This window comes from Microplitis demolitor, chromosome 6 (genome assembly GCF_026212275.2).
Source record: "Microplitis demolitor isolate Queensland-Clemson2020A chromosome 6, iyMicDemo2.1a, whole genome shotgun sequence".
Classification (NCBI taxonomy): domain Eukaryota; kingdom Metazoa; phylum Arthropoda; class Insecta; order Hymenoptera; family Braconidae; genus Microplitis; species Microplitis demolitor.
The window spans coordinates 10768783-10795863 of NC_068550.1; the positions used below are offsets into that span (position 1 = coordinate 10768783).

At 29.3% G+C, this 27081-nt stretch overlaps 1 protein-coding gene across 1 annotated transcript in view; it reads right to left on the minus strand.

The window, feature by feature from the left end:
• LOC103569311 (RNA polymerase II elongation factor ELL2) overlaps nt 1–27081 on the minus strand; it is a 114540-nt gene that overhangs the window by 48658 nt on the left and 38801 nt on the right. The window contains exon 2 of the mRNA XM_053740042.1: nt 25803–25850. Within this exon, the coding sequence (XP_053596017.1) occupies nt 25803–25850 (48 nt within the window). The remainder of the gene's footprint in view (nt 1–25802; nt 25851–27081) is intronic.

The window sequence follows — 27081 nt, forward strand, 5'->3', positions numbered from 1 at the left end:
AATTTGTTTAGAAACTTTGATACGCGAATAAGACATAATTTATTGTTTAATTCTTTTCACTGCAATGGATTCAACAAAAATTTTTGAATATAATTTGTATATTTATAATATATATATATATATATATATATATATATATATATATATTTATTTGTATATGTATATAAGTATATTATGAACGGGCACATGAAGTCTCTGTATGCAATCTTAGTGAAAGGAAGTGTAACGCGGGTAGTTACTTAACCTCTGCTTGACAGAAATGAGGTCATTTTTTTATACGAGAACTTGATTCGTATCTTTTATAACAAATTAATATTTTTCAAACATTTTTTTGTCGACATTATTTAATTTTTAGACGGTATTTTTAACTAGTTTTGATAAAAGTTCTGATGGTGGTACTTAATACTGAAGATTGTAATGGAAATTCAAGGAAATTTTATCATCATTTTTAGATTGTTTATTAAATTTGCTGAAGAATAAGTACTTACATGACTAGGTTTGGAATCTAAAAATTTTTCGAAAAAAAAAAGAAGACATAAAATTGAAATTTCTTTGACCGGTAATTTTAGTGAGTCAAATTTTGCAATCATAAAATATCTAGATTTGCTTTCGAATCACAGGGAATGAATTTAAATCAAGAGAAAGTTTTAAAAATGTTTGAAAGGCAAATTTTTAAATTAGTGAAATTAAAATTTTTCTTTAATCAACGAATGTCTAGATTTATAAATTATTAAATTTGCTCTCGAACGAATATTCACATGCTTACACTCTAATTACAACAAAAAAAAAATTATTTTTAAAGATTTTGTGATTGAAACATTTTTTTTTTCACATTTCTATTTTATCTCACGTTCAATTTCATCTGAAACGAGTACCCACAAGCCTGTCTTGAAATAAAAATCAAAATTTATTTAAAATTTTGAAAATATCTTAAAATCATAAAAGGATACAATAAATACATAAATAAAGTAGATAATAATAGTAAAATGAGATAATCTCCTAAGACCACGAGGGTCGTTGCGTGTAAAATAAGAACACTTTCGCCGATGTGCAGCAGCAGTCAGCAGAGCACCAATTGGATTTTTTTTGTCCTCTCTTTTATACTATATATATATATATATATATATATATATAGCGTTGCTACAATAATTACGATCGATCAATTTCGGCAATCTACGCTGAAGATCGATTTTTCCGTATTCCGTCTCTACCTCATTCGTAGAGACATTACATATCATATATTACAAGATACACCACCACTGAGCTGCGAACACGCATTTAAGCATTTTCATTTTGTATACTTTTCTTTTACTGTGTTAATTACGTTGGATAAATGAAACATTTATTTATCATTATTAGTTGGTTTAAATAATTTATTTTAATATAATTAAATTTTACCCTTAACCACTAAGTATATATATATATATATATATATATATATATATATATATATATATATACATTTAAATCTTAACTTTCCACACATCAGTATCTGTTAGAACAGAACGCCATGTGTATTTCTCTATATGCCACACTTCACTCAATGGTCAGGTGTTCTCGCTCTTTACACACATATTTATTTATATATAGATAAGAGGCCAACCACTGTTAGATGCCCCCACTACACAACCAAGAATCCGGATCTAGCCTCAAGGTTTACAGAAAGGCGCTCACTATTCTCTTTTTTATCGATTTTTTTATTATCTTACATTACCACCCTGAGCTTTCCAACGATTTTTTTTTCTATATAGAAACTGTTTTACTCTATCTATGAAAAAAAAAAAAAAAAAGTTGTTTTTTTAATGTCGGGTATTTTTGAAGCATTAGAAAAATAGTAGAGATCGTGGAACTTTTCGGTTTAGATTTTATTTTATTGTATTTATATATGTTTACATGTATAATGAGTGTTCAGTAGTATATAAGAGGTTAGAAAAACTAAATTGAGAAAGAGACGAAACCGTTGAACGAACAAGTTATAGTCATCCTAACAAGAGATTGGACTTCGGGTGTCGTCGGTTTTTACTCCCACTCTGGATGTTTTACGTGTTGAATGTTCTGCCACTTTTCTGTACGCATGCGCAGTTCATAAATTTTCGGTAGTGGGGACAATTTCCGAGGTGTATTCTCTTACTGGAACCACAATACCAAGTAGTGGAACATTGCGACACAATAGTAAGTTAGTAAGACAGCTGCTATACAGATTACTTTCTCTACTTGTATTCAATTGTAATTATACTGTGTATGAACGATGTATTTATGACAACAGATATAATTTTTTGAAACGATTATTTACCATGTTATTTTTATAATTTTTCTACTTCATACATTTAAAAAAAAAAAATTGAAAAAAAATTTTGTTTTCAAATCTAAAGGTTTTTAAAATAAAAGTTTTATTCGAATGATTACTCACAATCCTATATTTTGAAAGAATTAAAATTTTGATTTTTGATTATTTTAAAATTTTACTATGGGTTTGTTGGTACTCATTGAAACGAAAATTTTATTTTCTATACCCTAAATATAGTTATTAATATTTTAGAATAGTTTTTTTTTTTTTTTTTTTTTTTTCAAAGAAAAATCGACTTTGTTATGTCCGAATTTAATTAATTAATAATAATTAATTATTGAAAATGGTCGCGTGGGCCTCAGTGGGAGGCACCTGGCAAACAGGGTGATTTTCCTAGAGGATTAGCTCTAGGTTTTATTTTTATTGTGAGAACTCGAACGATAAACCGCGCAGGGGCCTCTCTGTGTATCGATGAAGAATTTGGATTTCATACGTTAGAGAAATCGGTAATTTCACCTACCATTCGTTGTTCGCTGCTTACTTGCAAGTTGGTCTTTGTGAGATTTGGACTGCAAACTCCCATGGACGGCTTCTGTTGGTCTCTGATCGAAAAGTGACTTAGTCCAGGAAGAAGGGATGTGGTTCTTAATATTAGAAATAATTTAATATTCAGGTTTTCCCAATGATAGATGTTTATTGAATAATTTCCCTATGGGCCCACCGTACTCAGTTCACAAGATGTTAAATTGTTCTTAACACTAATGTCCTTTTCACTTAAGTCTCTAAGATTTGCACTTAAATATTGAAGTTAAACTTAAGGCTTTACACTTTGAATTTATTGAATCTTATGTCATTTGAGTTCTGTTTGAATCTCCGAGTCCAGCAATTCACTCGGACGAGAATCACTGTTAATACACTTAACAATTATTATAACAATTACCCACGCCTCCTCGTGTTTTACGCGAGCGGTACTTTCCGTGTGGTGATTTTTGGAAAAGAAATAATAATTTTGAAAAGAAAATTTTGAATAGAAATTTAACGGTAACAAGCAACTTGCCACGCCTCCTCGAGTGCGATATCGAGATGATCTTCCCGTGGGATTTCATAGTAACTTGACTATTTAGATTTTATTAATGAAAATATGAATTCATCGGTTTGAAAGAAATAGAAAATAGAAAAAGAGGGTTGCCCCAACGTAACACGGTTTAGAACTCACGCGGGCCAGCAAGGAAGATACATTTTCTCAAGCGTCATAGGCTGCCGCACCTTGGTGTTCGTTGTTTTTATCACCTCGGTTCGCGGTTCTAGAAGAAATAATTTAGTATATATAATTGGATGAATTTAGAATACAGTCAAGTGTAATTGGATCCCTGATTGGAGGAAACGTTGACGACGTGCAACGAGGTGTTGGCCGAAGTTGTTGTCCTTAAAATTGTTAACGGTGCATTTTACATCGAGCGTGGCAAAGAGGACCCATTAGTATATACGACAAAACCGGATATAACAACTTCTGTACAACTCAACCTACCAAAAACAGATTCTCTGTTAGAAGGTCGCGCTAAGTACACGTTCAACATTGATCCCTTATTGCATAAAACATAATGTTTTTTCAAGAAATACTGAAATCAAAAAACAAAAATACCAAATAACTGGGATATTATGAAGATGACAAATTTTATTATTTTAAAATATACAAATAAAAAAAAAGTTATTTTAATGTAGTTGATGTGCACTATTAAATCAATTGAACTAAAATCAATTCAAAATTCTATTTAAATATGAAATAATTAAAAGGTATCATGTCGCTAAAAATACATATTTTTTGCTTTATCACACACCAAGGAGATTCAAATAACTTTTTTTTTCTTTGTATATTTTAAAATAATATATTTTTTCATCTTCCCAAGATCCTAGTTACTTGGTGTTTTTGTTTTTCGATTTCAGTGTTTGCTGCAAAATAATTCTGTTTTACGCATTTTTTTCTTGGAAAGAGGAAAAGGCCCTTGGCCTACGTAAACTTTTTTTCGTTCAAAACGTTGATTTATTGGAGTGAGAACACTTATTTTCTTTAGCCAAGAATCTTTTTTCCTTAAACCAACAAATTTTCAATTTTCGTTCAAAAATAAAGTTTTTTTTGGAACAAGAGAATTTACTGTCTTGAACCAAAAAAAATTTTTGAATCAAGTGTTTCATGTTTTATTGAATCAAGAGAGAAAATTCGGAAGATAATAATTTTCTTTAATTAAGTTAAATATTTTTTCTGTGTATAAGAAAAAAGTACTAGAAGCACAATCAAACTTAAACTTTCCTACTGGCTTCGTAGTGTCGCGGTAAAGCGTCGGACTCCCGCACATAGGGTGCTGGATTCGAATCCTCTGGCTATCAATATTACGATTATTTAAGTTTTCACTGAAAACTGAGTATGTTACGATTATTTGTAAAGTATAATCAATGTAATATATATATAATATAATTGTCCCAATACTTAATACAAAATGAAAAAAAAAAATAATTATAATAATAATAATAATAAAATAAAAAATAAATCAATTCATGAGGGAAAAAAAATTTTTTTGAATTAATTATTAATGGAATAATTAAAGGCAATATCTACTTGATTCAGATTACTGTTTCTTTTTGACCAATGCAATACAGCAATTTGACAAGGACAGTTTCTATGGACCTAAAAAAAGATTACTTTCAATACTAAAATTCATTTGCTTTAATAAAATTTTGACTTAACTGAAAATTCATATCTTCAATCACCTTACAATGTACTTTGGGTGCAATTTTCAATTAATTTATATAAAACAAAAATCATTATTGTATTAACAGCATTAATGACTGGAACTAATTTCTATTTTCTTTAAATGAAAAAAGTTCTTGATTTATATCAATTACTATAGAGTTAGTTCAAGCGACTCGATACTTTCCCTCCAGAAATTCTCAGTTGGAGCAAAATATACTGTCAAACGTAGAGGGCGGTAGACTAAATCGCTTGTCGCGCTTGACTGTATCCAAACGCATGGAGTACTTGAGCCAAACGAATTTGGTTTGACGTCAGGAATCTTTTTTACATTGTATACATTACACCGATCAAAAATAATCGACAATTTTTTTTTCTTTGCAAGGACACACACAAAAGTATCAGGACACAGTGAAAAAATAGTAGTGGCTACTCTCTGAGATATTACTGAGTACTTTGTGTAAAAAAAAAATTTCAGAAAGTACTGTATGCTATCTAGGCTGTATCCACTACTCTTAGGATAGTACTAAGAACTGTCCCAGACAAAAACCACCAATACCTCACATAGTACACTTTTAGATTGGAGTCAGTGGCATCTGCAAAGTAACAAGTAGTTTGCCGGAAAGTATAGGCGCATTTCTAAGATATTACAAGATACTATCTGCAGATAGCACGTGTGTCGATCTGTAGATGACAGGGGTTACTGCGCAAGACAGGACTGTATACTTTCTAAAATAGTAACCAGTACTTTCTCAAATAGTTTTCAGGAATATCCAAGACAGTAAAAGTGAATTACGATTTTGAATTTTATTATTTCATCAAATTAAGCCGAATCGAAATCAATTAACTTCAATTCAAGGAATGTAGTCGTAATAGCTAATAATACCTATGAACAATTCAAAACTGAGTGTGTCGAACAAATTTTTTTTAACGTTCAATTTTATAAAAAGATATTAATAATAAATTAACTAAATGAATGCAGTTTTTTTTTGTAAAGCACGTTATTTTTTATTGTTTTATTTTTCAAAGATTTACTCAGCTATTTTCTTTTTTTTACATTTTCTACAGGTAAATTTTTTTTTCCAAAGAAAAAATTTTAAACTTAACAATTTTTCAATCTAAATTACAAAACTTGTAATTAATAAAAAATCTATAAAAAAGTACATCCGATGAAAATAGAGCATATAAGCAGAAAGGGAGATTTTTAAAATAAATTTTCCAAGTGAAATTAATATATTAAAACTTTATTATTAAATTTATTATAAAGAAAACAAAATTATAACTGAAACAACCGACATGAAAGTATAAAATATAATACAGTTGGATATGAGATTAATATTTATGATAATTGTGTTTATTATAATTTTATAGAAAAGAACGGCATATTAAAAAAAAAATAGCTGAGTAAATCTTTGAAAAATAAAACAATAAAAAATAACGTGCTTTACAAAAAAAAACTGCATTTGTTTAGTTAATTTATTATTAATATCTTTTTATAAAATTGAACGTTAAAAAAAATTTGTTCGACACACTTAGTTTTGAATTGTTCATAGGTATTATTAGCTATTACGACTTCATTTCTTGAATTGAAGTTAATTGACTTCGATTCGGCTTAATTTGATGAAATAATAAAATTCAAAATCGTAATTCACTTTTACTGTCTTGGATATTTCTGAAAACTATTTTAGAAAGTACTGGTTACTATCTCAGAAAGTATACATTCCTGTCTTGCGCAGTAACCCCTGTCATCTACAGATCGACACACGTGCTATCTGCAGATAGTATCTTGTAATATCTTAGAAATGCGTCTATACTTTCCGGCAAACTACTTGTTACTTTGCAGATGCCACTGACTCCAATCTGAAAGTGTACTATATGAGGTATTGGTGGTTTTTGTCTGGGACAGTTCTTAGTACTATCCTAAGAGTAGTGGATACAACCTAGATAGCATACAGTACTTTTTGAAACTTTTTTTTTACAGAAAGTACTCAGTACTATCTCAGAGAGTAGCCACTACTATTTTTTTTCCGTGTAGAATAAGCTAAGAATCCTGTTTAAATTTGAGGCTTTAATATTAGTATTAAGCACTCCCTGATTGCGATTTTCTATTTTTCATTTAAATAACATGGGAAAGAAATTTCTAAGTTCAAAATTTTATATTTTGGTAATGACTTATTGTCCAAATAGGCCTAAGATACAGTTCTGAAGAAAATTTAACGCTCTACAAAAAAGGTTTCTTGCGATTTTTTGATAAATCTATCTGTTCAAAAGTTATTTGAGCTTGAAGTAAAATTGATATTAAATTTCGTGATCTTTTCAATTTTCCGACAAAACTATCAGACTTATCATAAAATGTAATAGATCCTTTCTTGTAGACAATTTGATTTCGGAATTTTGAAAAACTTTATTTGAGATAACTTGTAGGAAATGAAATCGTCTACAAAAAATGTCCTGACATTTTGTGAAATGCTTTCGCAATTGTAGTGTGTACAAAATATAAAAAAATGCTATGATAATTGTCAGTATATACGGATGTTGGTAAGCACCATAACTTAAAAAAAACATAACCGATTGATCTATTTCATTCTTTATTACACTTGAATCCTTAAAGAGGAGAACCCTTTTGAAAATCAATATCTAAATCCTTTTGGTTGAACTATAATTAATAAAAACTTAAAACTGGCAATTAATGAAAAAAATTTGGAAAATCCAAAAGTGCACGACTCATAATGCTTATTTATTATGAAATAATAGAATAATAATAAAAAAAATGACTGGAAGCACGAATAAATTAAAAGTATATACAATTTTCTTTCCTTAATTTTTTTTTTAGTTTTTTTTTTAAATATATTAGTATTTGCTATAATTATAAAAGAACCTACTCAAATTATTTCGATTAATAACAAAAAAAAAAAAAAAAAAAAAAAAAAAAAAGAAAATTGGATTGAAAAAATTCAGGCTTACCAATCAGCAAAAAAAAAGTAGCTGTACTAGGACGGTAATGCGCAAGCGCCCTCGGTGGAATCAATGTACGTATAATGTATAGATATATCCTACCAAAAACAGATTCTCTGTATAACATCGCGCCAAGTACACGTTTAAAATTTTTTACAAATAAGAAAAAATTATTTTTTACAAAAAAAATAAATCAAATCGAAAAAATACCAAGTACTTAAAATCCTACCAAAAACAGATTCTCTGTATAAAGTCGCGCTAAGTACACGTTTAAAATTTTTTAAAAGTAAAAAAAAAATTATTTTTTACAAAAAAAAAAGTCAAATCAAAAAAAAAATACCAAGTACCTAGTATGATGCAAAATCATAACAAACATTTTCATAAAATTTCAAAAAAAAATTGTATAACAAAATTTCAATGTACTTGGTGTGCGTTACTACATGTACTCAAGCAAAATTAATTTCTAATAAAATCAAACATGTGTTTTTTTACTCTTTTGTAAGCACACCAAGTACATTGAAATTTTGTTATACAAGTTTTTTTTTTGAAATTTTAAGAAAATGTTTGTTATGATTTTGCATCATACTAGGTACTTGGTATTTTTTCGATTTGACTTTTTTTTTGTAAAAAATAATTTTTTTTTTACTTTTAAAAAATTTTAAACGTGTACTTAGCGCGACTTTATACAAAGAATCTGTTTATGGTAGGATTTTAAGTACTTGGTATTTTTTCGATTTGATTTATTTTTTTTGTAAAAAATAATTTTTTCTTATTTGTAAAAAATTTTAAACGTGTACTTGGCGCGATGTTATACAGAGAATCTGTTTTTGGTAGGATTTGTTTTCTTTTTGTCGTGTTGATTGTGAATAGTTTTAATGCATACTATTAGAAATCGACTTCCAAACTAAACTCAAAAAATTCATCTTAAAGTAATGCGTAGTCGTGATATATAACACGTGAGGGTATACTGTTTACAGTATTATTTTTTAGAAACAATATAATAGTACTAACTAATAATTTAGTACTGCCAAACATTATAACCTGCTTGATCTATTTTTATAAGACAAATAGTTGCAGTTGTTTAACGACAGTTCCCATTAAAATTAACGTCAAATATATTCATCAACGTCGGGCTTTTCTGTTAATAATTTTAAATATCAAATGGTTTAGTGGTTTGACCCCCCTTCCAGCATCTTTCACCTATTACAACTAGCAAATGGTGCTAAGTACTTATCCTCCCTCTCCTTTGACCCAAGGGTATGCTTTTCTTTTTTTTTCAGAATCTCCATGGACATATGAATATACACACACACACATATATATATATATATATATATATATATATATATATATATATATATATATATATATATATATATATGCACTAGCTATTGCTTGCGCGCTTCGGTTGGCACGTCGTAATGTTGGATGAGTCTTTATTTTTTATTTATTATTGACATCGACATCTTAACATTTACCCATGTAGGAACTTACAAGCTCTGACAACGGGGCTAAGCACGGACCAGGACTGGGTAACCCAGCTCTGGCTCCCCAGTGTCGGCCCTAGCTAAGGCCCAGGACTGGGCAACCTAGCGCTGGCTTTCCATCCTTGGCCCGAGATTAAACCAGAACTAGTAAGCCCAGCTCTGGCTTCCTAGTGTCGGCCCTAGCTAAGGCCCAGTCGTGGGCAACCGAGCGCTGGCTTTCCGCTGTTGGCCCCAAACGAGACCCAGTCATGGGTAACCCTGCTCTAGCTCTTCAATATTGGCCCAAGCTTGAACCAGAACTAGTTCACCGAGCTCTGGGTTTCCACGGTAGACCCTAGCTAGGACCCAGCTATGAATAACTTCTACCCATACAGGAATCCCCCGAGTTGAACGACGGGGCCATGCCTGGGACATTATTGGGAAGCCCGTCTTAGCAAACCTATACTGTCCCATGCCTGGGCCATAACTGGTTAATTAGTATTGGCCATTCCAATAATTACCCAGGCTTGGGCCAAGACTGAATACCCTAGCTTTGGCCAACCCTAGAGTCACCCTAACATGGGCCAAGATTGAATAACCTAGCCTCGGCCAAGCCGAGAGTCACCCTAACTTGGGAATTATGGTGGTAGAGTAAGATAATTAAGCTGGGTTCTTGATAAATAATCAATTAAATTTAATAAATTTTAGTTTAAAAAATTATGTAATTATAATATAAATAATACGAAATTATTTTTTTCTTTCTTAATCGAAAATATAAATTAAATTGCTCTTTATATTTCATAAAACCGAGTGGTTGTAGTAAAATGAACAAGTAGAACATATAAAAGTTTCAATTGAACGTTAGTAGGTTCGTCCAGTAGCCAGCGTTCAAACCCAGCAATCAGAAGGACGGCAGTTCGCGCCCAGAGCCCAGCAGAATTTTCACCGAGTTTTTTTCACGTTATTTACCTCACTTAAATAGTTTAAACGTTAATGATCACAAACTCTAGTACTTTAATAATAATAAATTTTTTTTTTAATTGAATTTATGTGTTTTTTCGACGCATGGGCCAAGTCTGGCAACCAAGCATGGGCCAGGCCTGGCAACCAAGCATGGGTCAGGTCTGACAACCAAGGTTGGGCCAGGTCTGGCAAGCAAGCATGGGTCAGGGCTGGCAACCAGGCTTGGCACCCAGTTATCATTCCAGACTTCTACCAAGGCTGGAACAAGGCTGGCTTACAAGCTTGGCCCAGAGTTCAACATAGTTGAACCAAGCCTGAGCCAAGCCTGGGCCCGTCGTACTTTCCTGTCTGGGTACCGTTCAAATATTCGTAAATATATTTATTCTCTTGTACTTTTCTACGGAAAAAAAAGTTGTAAGTGGTTTTGAAAATTTTTAGAATCATCTGATGCGTCATTAGTTGTTAGTCTATAATAATAACTTAATTAGAGAAAATTATGCATATTTTCGACGCTATTAGTAAGTAAAAATATTCCAATTGATCTACATATATATATATAGCACTAAATTGCCTGATTTTGGTACTGTCTAGCGGATATAACTATATATACAAACTGTCTAGCGGATATAACTATATATCCAACGAAAGAGTTTAAAATTTTGACGTAAATATTGACTGCAAGTTGTTACCAACGTTCGTAGAAAGTTGACGATAATCTACTACCGCAACCTGTCACCAACTTTCTGAGAAAATTGAAGGCAACTTTTCGTCAATCCTGTCAACTAAGGGAATGCCAGCTATTGGCATACATTGGAACAGTATTTGCGGCCAACTTGATAGCAAGTTGCTACAGTTGGTTGCCACTAGCTCGCTTCCAAATTGATTATCAGAAATCGCTTAATGAAGTTGTATATTTGAGCTCCAACTTAACCCCTCATTATAAACGAACTCAATATAAACCGATCCGATTTATTTCAATTGCAATCGTTTGTTGGTCGTTTGTCGATCAATGTTGACCTATCAAAGTTGTTTGAGGATTAATTGCTTAATTATGAAAAAGTAAATAAAAATTAACCTTTAATTTTTTTCATTGAACCCCTCTATTTCGATATTTTTTTAATTTTTTTATTTAAATTGCTAGGAAACGTTTGTCGGTGATTGTTGGTGAAAACAAATAAAACAGTAATTTATTTATAACAAAAATGTAATTAAAAAACTAGAATTTCCATTAGTAGTCTTCAATAAATAATATTTTTTTTTGTATAATGATATTTTGTTTTTGTATAATGATATTAAATCTTCCGTTAAAAAATTAACTTAAAAAATAATTATTTGTTTCCATTGATTAAAAACCTGATTTCCAAATTTCGCCAATAAGGTATTGACAGGTAGCGCCACAATGTTGTTAGATGTACGAAATTACCCGAAAAGCCACTTTAAATTAAAACTGACAGTAATTTGACAATTGAAATTATCAAAATGTGCTGCCTGAATTGGCCGACAATTTGATAGCAAAACTTGAAAATAAAATTAGCGGTTAATTTTTTTTTTAATTTAGAGGTTACTTTTTTTTACTAGAAAAAAACCCTAATAAAAGTTCCCATGAAATTTTTGTCAAATGTCTGTCAAATTCGGGCTTTTCCGTTTTTGACGATAATTCGTATACGACTTTCAAAATGAATTTGCATTCGAATTCGGGTAGTAAATTTACGTCAAATCGTATAGCAAGTTGTATGCAAATTCTCGTCAAAAACGGAATAGCCCGAAGTTGACAGACATTCGACAACAATTTCATAGGAACTTTCCCTAGGGTTTTTTTCTAGCCAAAAAAAGTAACCTTTAAATAAAAAAAAAAAATTAACCGCTAATTTTTTTTTTCAACTTTTGCTATCAAATTGTGGGCAGATGCGGGCGGCAAATTTCGGTAATTTCAACTATCAAATTACTGTCGATTTCAATCTGGAGTGACTGTTAGGGCAGTTACGGCAGACGTCAACTAACCCTAATAGCACAATTTGCTTGAGCAAAAGTTTACTGTATAAAAGTTTCGTTGAATTTTTCCTCAAATTTCCGTCAACTTTGGACTTTTCCATTTTTTACGACAAGTTGTATGCAACTTACTATTGAATTTGACGTAAATTTACTGCCCGAATTTGAATGCAAATTCACTTCAAAAGTTGACTAGAAAAAAGTTGTCTTTAATTTTCAGGCAAATTTTATGTCAATTTATCGTTAATTTGACTTGAAAAATTGTTAAGTATATTTTTACGCTCAAATTGTAGACAATTTTACGTATAAATTTGCATACCTTCTGAAATGGTAAGAATGAACATCATCGACCATTTTTTTTCGTACAAGTTTCTTAAAATTGAAGAAAAATTAACCGCAAATTTTTATTTTCAACTTTTGCTGTGATATTGTCTGCAGATTCAGGCAGCAGATTTCAGGTAATTTCAACATCAAATTACTATCAATTTCAATGCTATTAGGGTAAGTTTAGTAATTCCAGGTATTAGCCGTGCTTAGCTGAATTAAGTCCTCTGTAAATTAAATTAAGATTTAGCATAGTAGAAGCAAAGCATACTTATTAGACTAAATCTTAACTAAATCTTATTAGGTACACGTATAGGATTTAGTTCGGCCGAATACGGCCATTAATGACAACATCTGTACCTATCATCGCGCTAAATGACACGATTTTGGTACCACCTTTAAAAGCCACACTCTAAATATAATTGCTTAGCAAGTTCTGCAGTGGAACATTTACGGGTAACTTAACAATAAGTTTCTGGGAAGTCTTGGCTGGATAATACTTGCGTGCAAATTGATGCAAATCAATTACCGTCTAAACGTAATTTGACAGAAAAACTTGCCATCAATTTGAAGTGAAACTTACAGTCAACTTAACGTCATTGTCTGACAGTAACACTTGGTCGAATTGAATTCAAGTTACAGACAATTTACTGTCAACTTGAAGGTAACTGTTTGCTCTCCAACACTTTTCCTTCGAATTGGCTAATACGGCAGTAGCTCGAAGTTAACTCACGGTTGGAGGCTATCAGGGACCTCGCGAATATAACTAGAGAGAACATACAACATTCAAAATTTTTTAGCAATCCACAAATTATATTTCCTAAATGAAAGGTATTATTTGACGCAAAATTTAGTTTTAGTCAATAATAATAACTTAATTAGAGATAATCATACGGATTTTCAACGCAATCATTAAGTAAACATTATACTTTAATTGATCACTACATAAATATATATACATAGTACTAATTAAAAAGTTGGTGTCAATTAAATGTGACCAAATTGGTGACAACTTTCAGCTTTTGGAAGAGTTCCTATAAGTTGTTATCAAGTTTCTTATAACTTGGCAACCAGTTGCGACTAATTTAAGGAAACGCAAATTTCTGCGGTCAACTTGATGACAAGTTACGGCAGTAGATTGTCGTTAGCTTGCTGTCAGCTTGGCTATCAAGGTTGATACTGCTTAGCGAATAGAACTACACCATAAGGACGTTAAACATGAGTTTTACATAATCGTAAAAATTTTTTTTGCAACTATATAAAAGCATTCCTAACAGCACAGTTTGCTTTAGCAAAAGTTTACTTATAAAATTTTTCTTGAATTTTTTATAAAATTTATGATTATGAAACGAATTTATTTATGCTCATAAAAAATTTGCATACGAAACTATAGTAAAAAAATACAGACTGAAGCACCGCTGGTGGCGAAAAAACAAATCACTGCTACAGAAAAATTTCAATATTTACTGAATCATGGCATTTCTTACAACTTTTTATTCTCTGGCAGTGCCTTTTTGGCATGAAAAAATTTGTAAAAACATTAAAAATGGGGGTACTATAGTATATGCTGGCCTAATTTAATTATTCAAATTAGTTCTCATAACTAAAATGGGTAAAGTTTCATAATTTTATGACGAACAATCAATCATCTTTCGATTGCAAAAGGAATTTTCTAGATATTTTGTTTTTTAAAAAAGTTTTTAAAAATTGGAGCTAAATACCGTTCTGTCTACGGTATAGAGACACGGTAGGCTAGCGCCATGACACTTCACACATATACATGTGTTTGAACGTGTACTTGGCGCGAGACACTACCGTGTCTCCTGATCACCATCTATGTTAATTTTACATATAAATATATATTATTAATTGTAATTTAATGGCACTGAGTTACCTAGCCCTTCGCAATAGGAGACCTACAAATCTTTCAAAGAATCAAAAAAAAAAAAAAATTTGATTTAATTACTGGATTTTTTCGCAAGTTACAATGTATACAGATTTCAGACTTGACGGACAAGAAATTTTTTTAAACTATTCTGATGTTTTTTCTGTTTTTAGTTAACTAAGTAAATTTTTGAAAAGTATGGAATTAATCTCCATTAAATTATCTTCAAAATAGTATGCACCATATCTTAATTCCGTGAACTAACAAAGGTATAATAATTGATATAGTTGCCGGAGTGAGGCGGAAAAAATTTTTCGATCGTAAAACACACTCTGATGTTTCGTATCATGAGTCGTGTAATATTTACCAACCGTTTTTTTTATCATTATCGTTATTTCATTTCAACTCAATTTTTTAAAATATTTTCTTGCATATAGGAGCGTCATATATTAATCACTTTTCGAATGAGCGGCTGAGTTGCGCACGTTTGGATTTTCCAACTTGTTTTCAATTTAAGGATTTTTTTTGAGTTTCATACATGCAGATGCGGATACTCATTCATGGAATAATTGAGTTTTTGATTTAAAAAATTTATTTAACGGATATAAATATTGATTTAAGAATATATATCATTAATTATTATTTCTAAATTTGTATAATTACTCGAAGTATGAAACTCTATACCACGGTAAAATAAAGTTTTTTACAACTCTAACAATTTTCTCGTAATAATAAAAGATTTACAAGGACTCTCAGTGGCCCCTAAGCTACTCAAGAAGCAAAATAAAGTAAATACTACTTTATACACGGACACGTATACTAGAGTACTCATACTCTGGGAAAAGTGTCGTAGGTCAGGGAACTCGTGTATACGCTTGTAGAAATTGTAATAAAAAAGAATAGAGAAAAAAAATTGAAGAGGGTAACTACGCTACGGTAGTTATACTCATAGGTATATAATGTGTCTAATAAAAATTCTCAGTGGGTTGTGAAGTTGTAGTTACTTTAAAGTACATATATATATGCAAAACGTGTATATAAAGGCAGAGGGTGAGTTTCAGATGGTCGTTAATGTTGAGAGGATGATAAGGAAGTTTTTTAATCCATAAATAGAATGTATTTAAAATTATGAACAAGATATACTTAATCTATGAAAACATTGCACTCAATTTTATTACAAATTACAATTATTTTATTATCTATATTATTAAAACAATAACGAAAATTTTGTTCCAGCCATATTTGAATGATAAAATTAGAGCTAATGATCTTAAATTTGGTATCGTTGTAAATTATTCTTTGACTCGATTTTGTGCTTTTTCATGGTTTCAACTTTTACACAGCGCAAAAGCGAAAGGTTGCTTTATGAACGGCTTTTTTTTTTGACTATTTTACTCACACAAAAATATTTCTACACTTCTTTAATCACACCAAAATAAGTCAAATCGTATACTAGGATATAGAGAATTTATTAAGGAACAATTTGAACCTAATGTCAACTCGATTTGTTATTTTATTAGTTTAAAATAAATTATTTACCCGGGAAAAAATGATCAGACCTGACCATGCCTGTTCATGTCTGACCCAGCCTGATATATGGGATTAAATTTAAAATCTTAGTTATAATTAAATTTAAAATCTTAGTTATAATTAAATATAACTAACTTAGTTATAATTATATATAGCTAACGTAGTTATAATTATATATAACTTCATATAATTATAAATTAGATATAAAATTCTGTTGTCTAAAAATCGATCATGTATAAGATACAGAATTTTCCACCAAGAATCTATCACTTATAAGATTTTTATTACTTGAAGTTCATCCGAAACTTACTTTTCAAGTCAGTCTCTTAGGTCAACGGGTAGCGGGTTAAACTTTCGAGCGCGAGGTCCACGGTTCTAATCCTGAACACGCCCGAATTTTTTTATTTTTATAGAAATAATTATATATAATTGTACATAGTTATACACAATTATATATAATAATATAGGGACATTTTTTTTCTACAATTTTTTTACCCGGATAGGCATGAACAGACACGAACATACCTGATCAGACCAGAGCATGCCTAGTCTGGCATGGTCATTTTTCATGTCTGATCAGGGTTGAAGAATCATGCCTCTTCATGTCTGATCATTTTTTCCCGGGTAAGCTCAAGAAACCAGTGCTGACAACTGTTATTATCATTTTTGTTCATTTTTTCGCTCTATTAATTACTGGCCGCAGCACTAGCGTAACAGCATATGGCAATTGTTTAGATGTAGAGGTATTTTTCGAATTTTTATCACGAATTATTATACCTTTAAAATTAAAAAAAATTATAGTTATTTAAAAGACCATGGAAATTAATCCAACTATGATAGTGAAACGTTTTTTTTTAATTTGTTTAATTTTTTATACCCATCAAGAAAAAAATTACTTTAATGCTCTACAAAAAAAGTCTCTTATCATTTTTTGATGAATCTATTTGTTCAAAAGTTATTTGAAGTTGAAGTCGAATTTATATTAAATTTTGAGATCTTTTTACTTTTCCGGCGAAACTATCAAACCTATTACAAAATATCATGGGACCATTTTTGTAGACAATTTTATTCCCTAGAAGTTATCCCAATAAAGTTTTTTTGAATTCCGCAATGTTTTCTAGTTATTTTAATTTTAATGTCAAGCTCTTAAAAACGATCAGAAGACTATATTTTTTTTTCAAAAGTACATGGGAAAATGATAGTTTTTTATTCAGTAAGTATTTTGATTTAAACCATTCCGTAAAAAGTTGTCAGTAAACAACCATAAAAAAAGCGGTTTTCTTTAAAATTCGATATCTTTTGAACCGGCGATCAAAAAAATTTTAATATTTCGGAAAAAGTTTTTTGATGGGTACAAAAAAATAAAAAAAAATTGAGGAAATCTAAAATTAAAATTTTTCAAACCGTCCGATTTGGCGTGGAATGCCCCATATATATATTAGGGTGTTTCAAAAAAACCAGCATTTTTTTTTATGGTGTACAAAAATTGAAAGTATAACTAAAAATAAACATTTTGGCACCAATCCGGGTCTTAATAATGATATTAAGGTTTGCCTCAATCCATTTTTCTATTTTCCATTTAAATAACACAGGAAAATTTTTTTTTTTCTTTAGAATTTTCTAGCTCCCAAACTAATTAACGGATTTTTATGCACAATACATTTTTTTGTAGAAAATTGAACGCTCTACAAAAAAAGTCTCCTATCATTTTTTGATAAATCCCATTGTTCAAAAGTTATTTCAGCCTTAAGTCAAATTTATAGTAAATTTTTAGATTTTTTTACTTTTCCGGTAAAACTATCAGAAATCTATTTTTTTAAGAGCTTAACATTGAATTCAGAATAACTTGTGAACAATACGGAACTTCGAAAAACTTTATTCATAATAATTTGTAATGAATAAAATTATCTACAAAAAGTTCTTATGACATTTTTTGATAAGACTTATAGTTTCACCGGAAAAGTAAAAAAATCTAAAAATTTACTATAAATTTGACTTAAGGCTGAAATAACTTTTGAACAGTGGGATTTATCAAAAACTGATAAAAGACTTTTTTTGTAGTGTGTTCAATTTCCTACAAAAAATTGTATTGTGCATAAAAATCCGTTCATTAGTTTGGGAGCTAGAAAACTCTAAAAAAAAAAGATTTTTTTTCCCGTGTTATTAAAATAGAAAATAGAAAAATGGATTGAGGCAAACCTTAATATCATTATTAAGGGCCTGGATTGGTGCCAAAATGTTTATTTTTAGTTATACTTTCAATTTTTGTACACCATAAAAAAAAAAAAAATTGTTGGTTTTTTTGACTCACCCTAATATATATATTAGGGTGGTCGTTAAAAATTAAATTTTCTCAGACGCCCTATAAAAAGCTTCTTTTTAGTGAAAAAATACATCGGGAATTCAGTTTTTTCATTTTAAGTAAAAAGAACACGTGCCGAAAGACGATCAAAGTTCATTTTTCGATATAATCGCGGTTTTTTTAAATATCTCATGAAATATGCAGATTAAAGGAAAAACCCATGGGAACCATTTTGTAGGAAATTAAGTTCTTAACAAAAAAAGGCCATGTTCATTTTTTCTTAAAAAATGTGTATTTATGAAGATATTTTGAAAAAACTTCTTTCAGATCTGATGAATTGAGCGTTTTAAGGATTACAAATTTTGAAAATAACAATTTTCGAAGTATACAGAAACTGTAACAAGCATTAATAATTGATATGTTATGAGCTACGAAGTTGTCTATATTTATGAAAAAACATTATTTTTAACATTTGTTATCCTTAAAATGCCCAATTGATAAGATCTAGAAAAGTTTTTTTAAAATATCTTCATAAATACACGTTTTATAAAAAAAATGAACATGACTTTTTTTGTCAAAAATTTAATTTTCTACAAAATTGTTTTCATGGTTTTTTCCTTTAATCTGCATATTTCATGAGAAATTAAAAAAAACGCGATTGTATTGAAAAATGAACTTTGATCGTCCTTCAGCACGTGTTCTTTTTACTTAAAACGAAAAAACTAAATTCCCCACGTATTTTTTCACTAAAAAGAAGCTTTTTATGGGGCGTCTGAGAAAATTTAATTTTTAACGACTAATCCAATATGTATATATATAGTTCCTTGGCCTGCACTTGCAAGTAAGAGAGTTTGGTTACAGTGGTTGGATGTGGGTGATAAAAATATGTGACAATATACTTCTATTCTTTTCTCACACATTGTACGGCTAACATAAACTAGAGATTGTGCTGAATGCCATTGAGTGCCTTTGTCGAGTGACAATATTAAAAACTTTTCTAGAATATTCCAGATTGTTCTAGAATGTTTTAGATTGTTCCCAAAATTTCAAGAATGATTTTTAAAGTTCTACAATATATCCAGAGACTTTAAATTATTAAAAATAATTCTTATCGATCTAGAATGTTCCAGATTATTCTAAAAATTTCGAAATTAATCTGGAAAGCTCTGAAATATATTTAAATTTTTAAAATCATTCAAAAATGATTCTAATCAGTCGAGAATGTTCTGGATTATTCTAAACATTTCGAGACACGTTTGGAATGCTCCGAATTGCTTTTAATTCATTTAAATCTATTAAAAATGATTCGAATTTGTCAAAAATGTTTTGGATTGTTCTATAAATTTCTGGGAAAGTTCTGAAATATATTTTAATTTTCAAGATCATGCGAAAATTATTCTGATCAGTCTAGAATATTCTGGATTGTTTCAAAAATTACTCGGAAATTATAAAATGTATTTAAATGCTTAAAATCGCTTGGAAATGATCTTAATCAGTATAGAACTTTCTGGATTGTTTTAGAAAATTCTAATTAATTAATGTATATATACTTATATATATATATATATATATATATATATACTAGCCGTTACCCACCCACTTTGCTGGGCGTAAATTAGAGTTAAGTGATGATCTTTTTTATGATTAAAATTATTTCTATAATTATGGCTTCGATCTATGACTCACTCTGCAATCTCATTGACATAATCGTAAGAAGCTATAAAGAACTAATGACACAACGCAATTAGAAGCAATAACACCAGAATCATAACGATGGGATCAAAAAAATTATTTGCTTATTTTTTTTTTTTGAGTTAAAAATATACTCGTCGTTCTCATCAGATTTCGAATAAAAGGGAAAGTTCTTAATATTTCGATTGAAATATAATTATTTACATTTTTTAACACATATTTATCAGAGTAATTCAGTTAAAGAGTGTATAAAGAATTGATATGGTACGTTTAAAACCCATTTTAATATATAAGTATACGACATAATTAATCTTCATATCTAATTTAAACTCTGTAACACATGTATTTGAAAAACGGGAGCATAGTAATGTTCGACGCTCCCAAAGACTCCCTTATGAGTCGATTTTATTAAATCCGTTTTATTAGAGTTACCTCCATGACATAGTAAATGTTCATGCCGAATTTCAACTATGTAATACATAAATTAAAAAAAAAAAAGAGTATATTAAAGTTTAACGCCCCCACGAATAAGAAATTTTTTTGTTGTTACTAATACCAAATTCTCAATTTTATATATATTTTTTTTTTTTAAGTGAATTTTTAGGAACCGGCTTAATTATGCTTACATTACCCATACTAATACCTCTCTAATCTGACCACCTCTCTATTTTGACCACCTGACTAGTATGACCTCTATTTTGAAGTTGTTCGAGCTCAAATTGACCTGCGTATATTTACCAATTCCCTCCTCTCATTCTTTTTCGCCTTATCTATGAATTTTCTTTCGTTACTTTTGCATTTATTACTCATTGCTCGTATGCTCTTAGTGCCGTTGACAGTTTATTAAGGTTTAGTTGTTATAGTGGATGTGAAACGAAAATATACTGAGTTGGATGTAATCAAAATGAAAAAAAATTATTGATTTATTAGATCAAAAAGTGAGCCAGCGTAATGTGGCCGTTCAATTTGGTATATCAAAAACCACCGTAGTTAACATAGGTCATGATAAAAATGCTATTTTAAAAATGTGAAACTATAATTGTAGTGCAAATAGAAAAAAAAATTACGGAAGACTGAGTTTGAAGGTGTAAATATTGGTATATTTAAATTTTTTGAATTATGCCGGTTTAAATATATTTCTGTGTCTCGAGTGATGTTGAAAAAAAAAATTTTTAGAAATTGCTGAAAAGTTGGGAATTGATAACTTTAAAGCCAGTAATGGATGGCTGGAATCTTTTTTAAAACGCAATAAAATCAGCTTCAAAGCTTTATGTGGTGATGCAGTTTCTGCTGATTTAGAAGAAGCAAAAGATTGGAAAAATATGAAATTGCAACAAATAATTACTGGATATAATCTTGAAAATATATTAAATGCTGACGAACTGGCATTATTTTATCGTCAAATACTAAAAAAAAATTTTGTAAAAAAAGGTGACCGATGTAAAGGTGGAAAAATGGCCAAAGAACGCTTAAGCGTACTTTCGTGTTGCAGTTTAACTGGTGAAAAATATAAACCTTTGGTAATAGGATTAGCAGCTAGACCTCGTGTCTTTAAAAAGTAAGGAGTATGTCCAGATAATCTTCCAGTATTATGGCGCTTCAATAAAAAGTCATAGATGACTCAAGTAATATTCGGAGATTGGCTACTTGAATTAAATAAATATGAAAAGACAAAATAGAAAAATTTTATTGTTGATAATGCAACCAGTGAGAACACAACTAAGATTCTAAGGAACGTAACAGTTCAGTTTCTTCCATCGAACTTGACGTCTGAAATTCAACCTTTAGATCAAGGCATTGTAAGGCAGTTAAAGATCGGTATGAATCAGCTGAAAACTGAAAGTAGAGAGGAATTTCATAAATCTATCACGGTTTTACATACAATAAGATGGTTGTATTGTGCGTGGATGGACATGAGTCACGAAACAATCAAGAAGTGTTTTCACCGAGCTGGATTTGTAAGCAATGGATTGGCTAATGATATTGAAGAACGTAATACTATTTTGACTGACACCGTACATAAATTTTCTAATAACTTTATACCTGAATTAGCTACTGAAAGATAAATGGAAAAAGCTGAGAAGTTGATACCTATTCACGAAGAATTACCGGACGATATTGACAAAGTATTGAATGATTATTTATGTAACACAGACAAAAGTGACGGAGAAACAGGGGGTGAAAAGGAGACAGATGAAGAAGAGGAAGAAGAAATTGAAGAAGTGGAAAACGACCTAGGTTTTGAAGACGCATTGAAGTTGTTTAAAAATGTTATCAAATTTTGTAGTGAAGAAAACTATCCAAATTTAGATTGTCTATTTGATTCATATAATCGGATTGAAGAAGATTGGATCAAGAAAAAGCTAAATAAATTAAAACAAACAAAACTTGATAATCATTTGAATAAAAATGATATCATTTCCAACTAAATTTTTGTTTATGTTGTTAAATCTTTTTTTACATTCTTGACTTTATCATTCCTCCCCACCTTCCATTCTCGGTACAATAACCACCTGCATACAATGCCCACGCCTACTCTTATCAAGAACCGTAAGTGGTCAATGTACACAGGTTTTACTGTAATTTAATTTTTGCTACGTAATATATGTTAAATTGACAACCCCCCTCTACGTAACAATGCATAACAAATTGCAAAGCCCCCCCCCCCCTTAAAATGTGTTACGTAATTTACGGATGTTCCCTAAGCTTTATAGTTCCAGAGATACTAAATTAAATAGATTCACAGATAAAAAGAAACCTTTAAGTAAACTTGGTTTGAGTTGAGCCAAATACGCCACCACTTTAAATACGATGAAACACGCTACATCTTTGGCTGAAAAGCCACACGTATTTGCAGGGAATTATCTACTCAAATACATGGCGTACTTGTGAACATATCATTTGCATTTGCGACGACTTTTACGCACTCAATTAAAAAATATATGTAATTGAGTCAACATACTAGAGACTTTATTCCATCTACTTTTGCTTTTGTTTCTAGAATACTTAAATTTAATGTAAAAAATTATGATATTCTATCTATTTTTTCTAATTTGAGTAAACTTACATTTAGTCGTAAGAATATAATTTTTTGTCAACTCGATTACTTTATATCTTTCTTCTAAAACACCGTAAATTGTACAAAATTCATATAACGTTACTGTAATTTATTCAAGTTGTCGAGTCATTAATGATCGATCTTGCATCAAAATAATACTTTGTAGAATAGAATGGAACCAGAGTATATTCAGAGTAAATGAAAACTGAAAAAAAATTTTTTTCAAATTTACCGAAATTTATAATTTTTAGATTATTCAAGAGCATTTATCGAAAACAAAAATTATTTTTTTTTTATTACCTGAAACGTACTTTATATTTCTGGATTATAAAAAAAAATTATCCAAGGGAACAAAAATAGACATTGTTGTCACAATGTAATATAGAATATACTATATTCCCATCAAAAGAGGCACTTGTCACTAGGTCGGACGACAGAGGAGTAGCCGTGCCAGAATTGTTTTTAAGTATAGAATATAACAACTCTGAAATATGTATCTAACCAGGAACAACACAAGAGGTTGCGTACGATCTAGTGGCGAGCACTGAACTACTCCTACCGCTGCTTATTCGAGATTGGTGTCTTATGAAAGACATTTATAAAAAAAAATATATTAAAAATACATAAAAAGTACATAAATATATATAAAATATGTATCAAGAATAAATTTTTAATAGCTAACTTTTGCCCGATTTTTGTATATATTTCAAATGTTATTTAAATATTTTTAAAGTAGATTTTAAGGTGTATAAGAAATACATGTTTGAAATTATATAAAAATTATATTAATAATATATTTCAAATATAAAAAAAAATATAATTATGAAAATATGAAAAATAAATTTTTAATTTAACCAACAACATAAGATAAAAAGTATAATAAAATTATATAGTTCTTATGTATTTGAAATATGTTTTCTTTATATTTTCATGCATGTATTTTTCATATATTCTAAGATATAGAAAAAAGGAAAGCAAAATAGGGTATCCCCAAAATTTCATAAAAAAAAAATTCTTTTTATTAAATGTTTTTCAAACTTTCCAAAATCACTTCTGTAAATCTAAATGACCATTGTTTTGAATGTTTTTTGTTAAACTTTTTTAAAAATCGAAAGTGTCAGTCAAAAAATGTTAATGAGTTTTCTTTTATGATAAAAACCATTGAAAAATTTTTAATTTTCCCTTGTATCTAATAATTATGTGAAATGTAATTTTTCTTCATATAAATTACTTACGAGAAACTTTAATGTAATCGAATTTATTTAATATTCAGAAATTTTTTTTTCTTTTTACTTTTTTTAAAAGGCACCCTATTTTGCCCGCAAAAATGAAATTTTTTTTTAATGGTCTCTGAAAATTTTTTCTAATATTTACTTTGGATATCATTGAAAAAAAAATTTACTGTATTTGAATTCTCAATAGCTTAATATTTCTTCAAGTACCCCGTTTTGCTCCTCCCATCCTTTTTTTAATATATTTGAGTTACATTTAAAATATGTACGAAAATCGGCCAAAATTTAGCTATTAGAAATGCATTTTTTACACGTATTTTATAAATATTTATATAATTTTTATGTATTTTTATTATATTTTTTTTATACTAAAAATATATATTTTCTATATTTTAATATATTTTTCTTATAAACGTTTTTTTACGAGGGATGTTTAAGGTAAAAGAAACAGTGATTTTTGTATTCCATTCATGCTCTTGAATATTCTAAAAATAATAAATTCCTGTAAAATTTTTTTTTCATTATATTCATTTCCTCTGGATACTCACAATCAATGATATATTTAGCTTCTCCAATTACAAAAGTACATTGCAGGTAGTAAATAAGTAATCATATAAAAATGAAATAAAGCTTAATTAGCGGTACTAGTTCCTTGTAGCCAGAAAGTATCCAATTATTTCAAAGTCATTTGTATTATTATTGAGTTAATCATATAATTGACACACCGCTATAATATATTGAGGAAAATAAAAAGTAAGTTAAGATAATTGCATAAAACTTTTCATCGACAACATTTGCAAAATTAATTGAAAAAAATCAATAATTACCATCAACTCAAAACAGTATTTTTTTCAAATTCACAGTTATTTTTATCACATACATAGACGACTTTAGCTCCATCTCTTATTTTTTACTGTAATCTCACATTTCATTTCATCAAATACATCGTTTTTGACAGAATATTTCTATAGTAAGCCTAAAATCGTAAAGTCTTTTATTCAAATCTCCCTATGAACTTGTTTCAATTTCCATGTTTTTAAATCAATTGAAATTCAGTTGACTCAAGTGCGGATAGGCCAAGTACGCAGCGTATTTCGGAAGAAAACACGATTTTTATTAGTGTAGATAATATAAAATAACACTGATCTTATAAAAAATTAAAAAAAATAATAATAAAAAATAGAAACAATGTTATTATTATTATTGTCATCACCAATAATTAATAATAATAATAATAATAATAATAATAATAATAATAATAATAATAATAATAATAATAATAATAATAATAATAATAATAATAATAATAATAATAATAATAATAGGGTGTGCAAATAGTGCTGAATAATAGCGATAAGAATAAATTTACTTACTCCTTCATTATCAAGAAATTGGATAGTCGGTCTCTGATTTGTTTTATTCTGTAACAAATAAATATATTTATATAAATAATAGCTATTAAACAATAGAATTAAAAATATTTATTGAATGAAAATGTATCTGTAATATATCAACATGTATTGATATTAGGGTGGGCCGTTTGGAAAGAGTGTTTTTTTTTTTTCACTCACATTTGACATTGAAAAAAAAATTCCCTAAAAGTGTCAGTTCTTAATTTTAATTTTAAGTACTTTACACTTGATTTAGAAGTTTTCCCATTTAAAATACATAAGAAAGTTAGGATTCTTTTTTAAATCTTTGTAAACTGTGAAAAATTCCCATTAAATTTTACTATGGGTGCATTGTAACCCCGGACCATAAGAAAACTGGTACAAAATTTACAAGTGTCCCATAGTAAACGAATGCGCAGACGACACGATTGGGACCTATGCGCATTCGTTTACTATGGGACACTTGTAAATTTTGTACCAGTTTTCTTATGGTCCGGGGTTACAATGCACCCATAGTAAAATTTAATGGGAATTTTTCACAGTGTAGCTCAGCCGCATTTCAAGTTATCAGATCGCCCATTGAGGTATTTTTTATTCAATTTAATACTCTCCAGATGTCTCTTTAGTAATTTCACGAATATTCTAATGTTTTTTTGTATTGGTTTTGAAAATCATTTTTATAAATAATAATTTGGTTTTTAAGATGATATTGACTCAATAACAAAACTTACAGTAAAAACGCAGATAACGATTTTTAGGAAATTTAATTCTCGACAAAAAAAGACCTCTTAGTTAAGTAGCTCAAGTTCTTCGTTCACGCGATATCCTAATTTTATTGATTTTGTAAATAACATTTGCCATTTTCATCAATTTTCAACACATGTAAGGCAGAGCTTGTTAAGTATGTGGGGTTGCGGATGAAATTATAAAGTAGTAAATTGTCGTAAGCCAAAATATTGGATAGATGTATATAATAGTTTGAGACTTTCTCCAAAATATACATATTTTGTCTATATATGACATATAGTGCTGGAAAGTCGACAGAGAATACATTGTATATATATATATATATATATATATATATATATATATATATTAAGGTAGTTCACTCGCGAAATTCGTAGTCAAAAGTAAAGCGTAATCGTAACTACAAAAAGTTAGAGATACTCAATGCGAAAATATTTTATTTTTGTGAGAGACTGTATCCAATACATTATAGTTTTAAATATACAGATACACACTAATACAATCACACTGATAA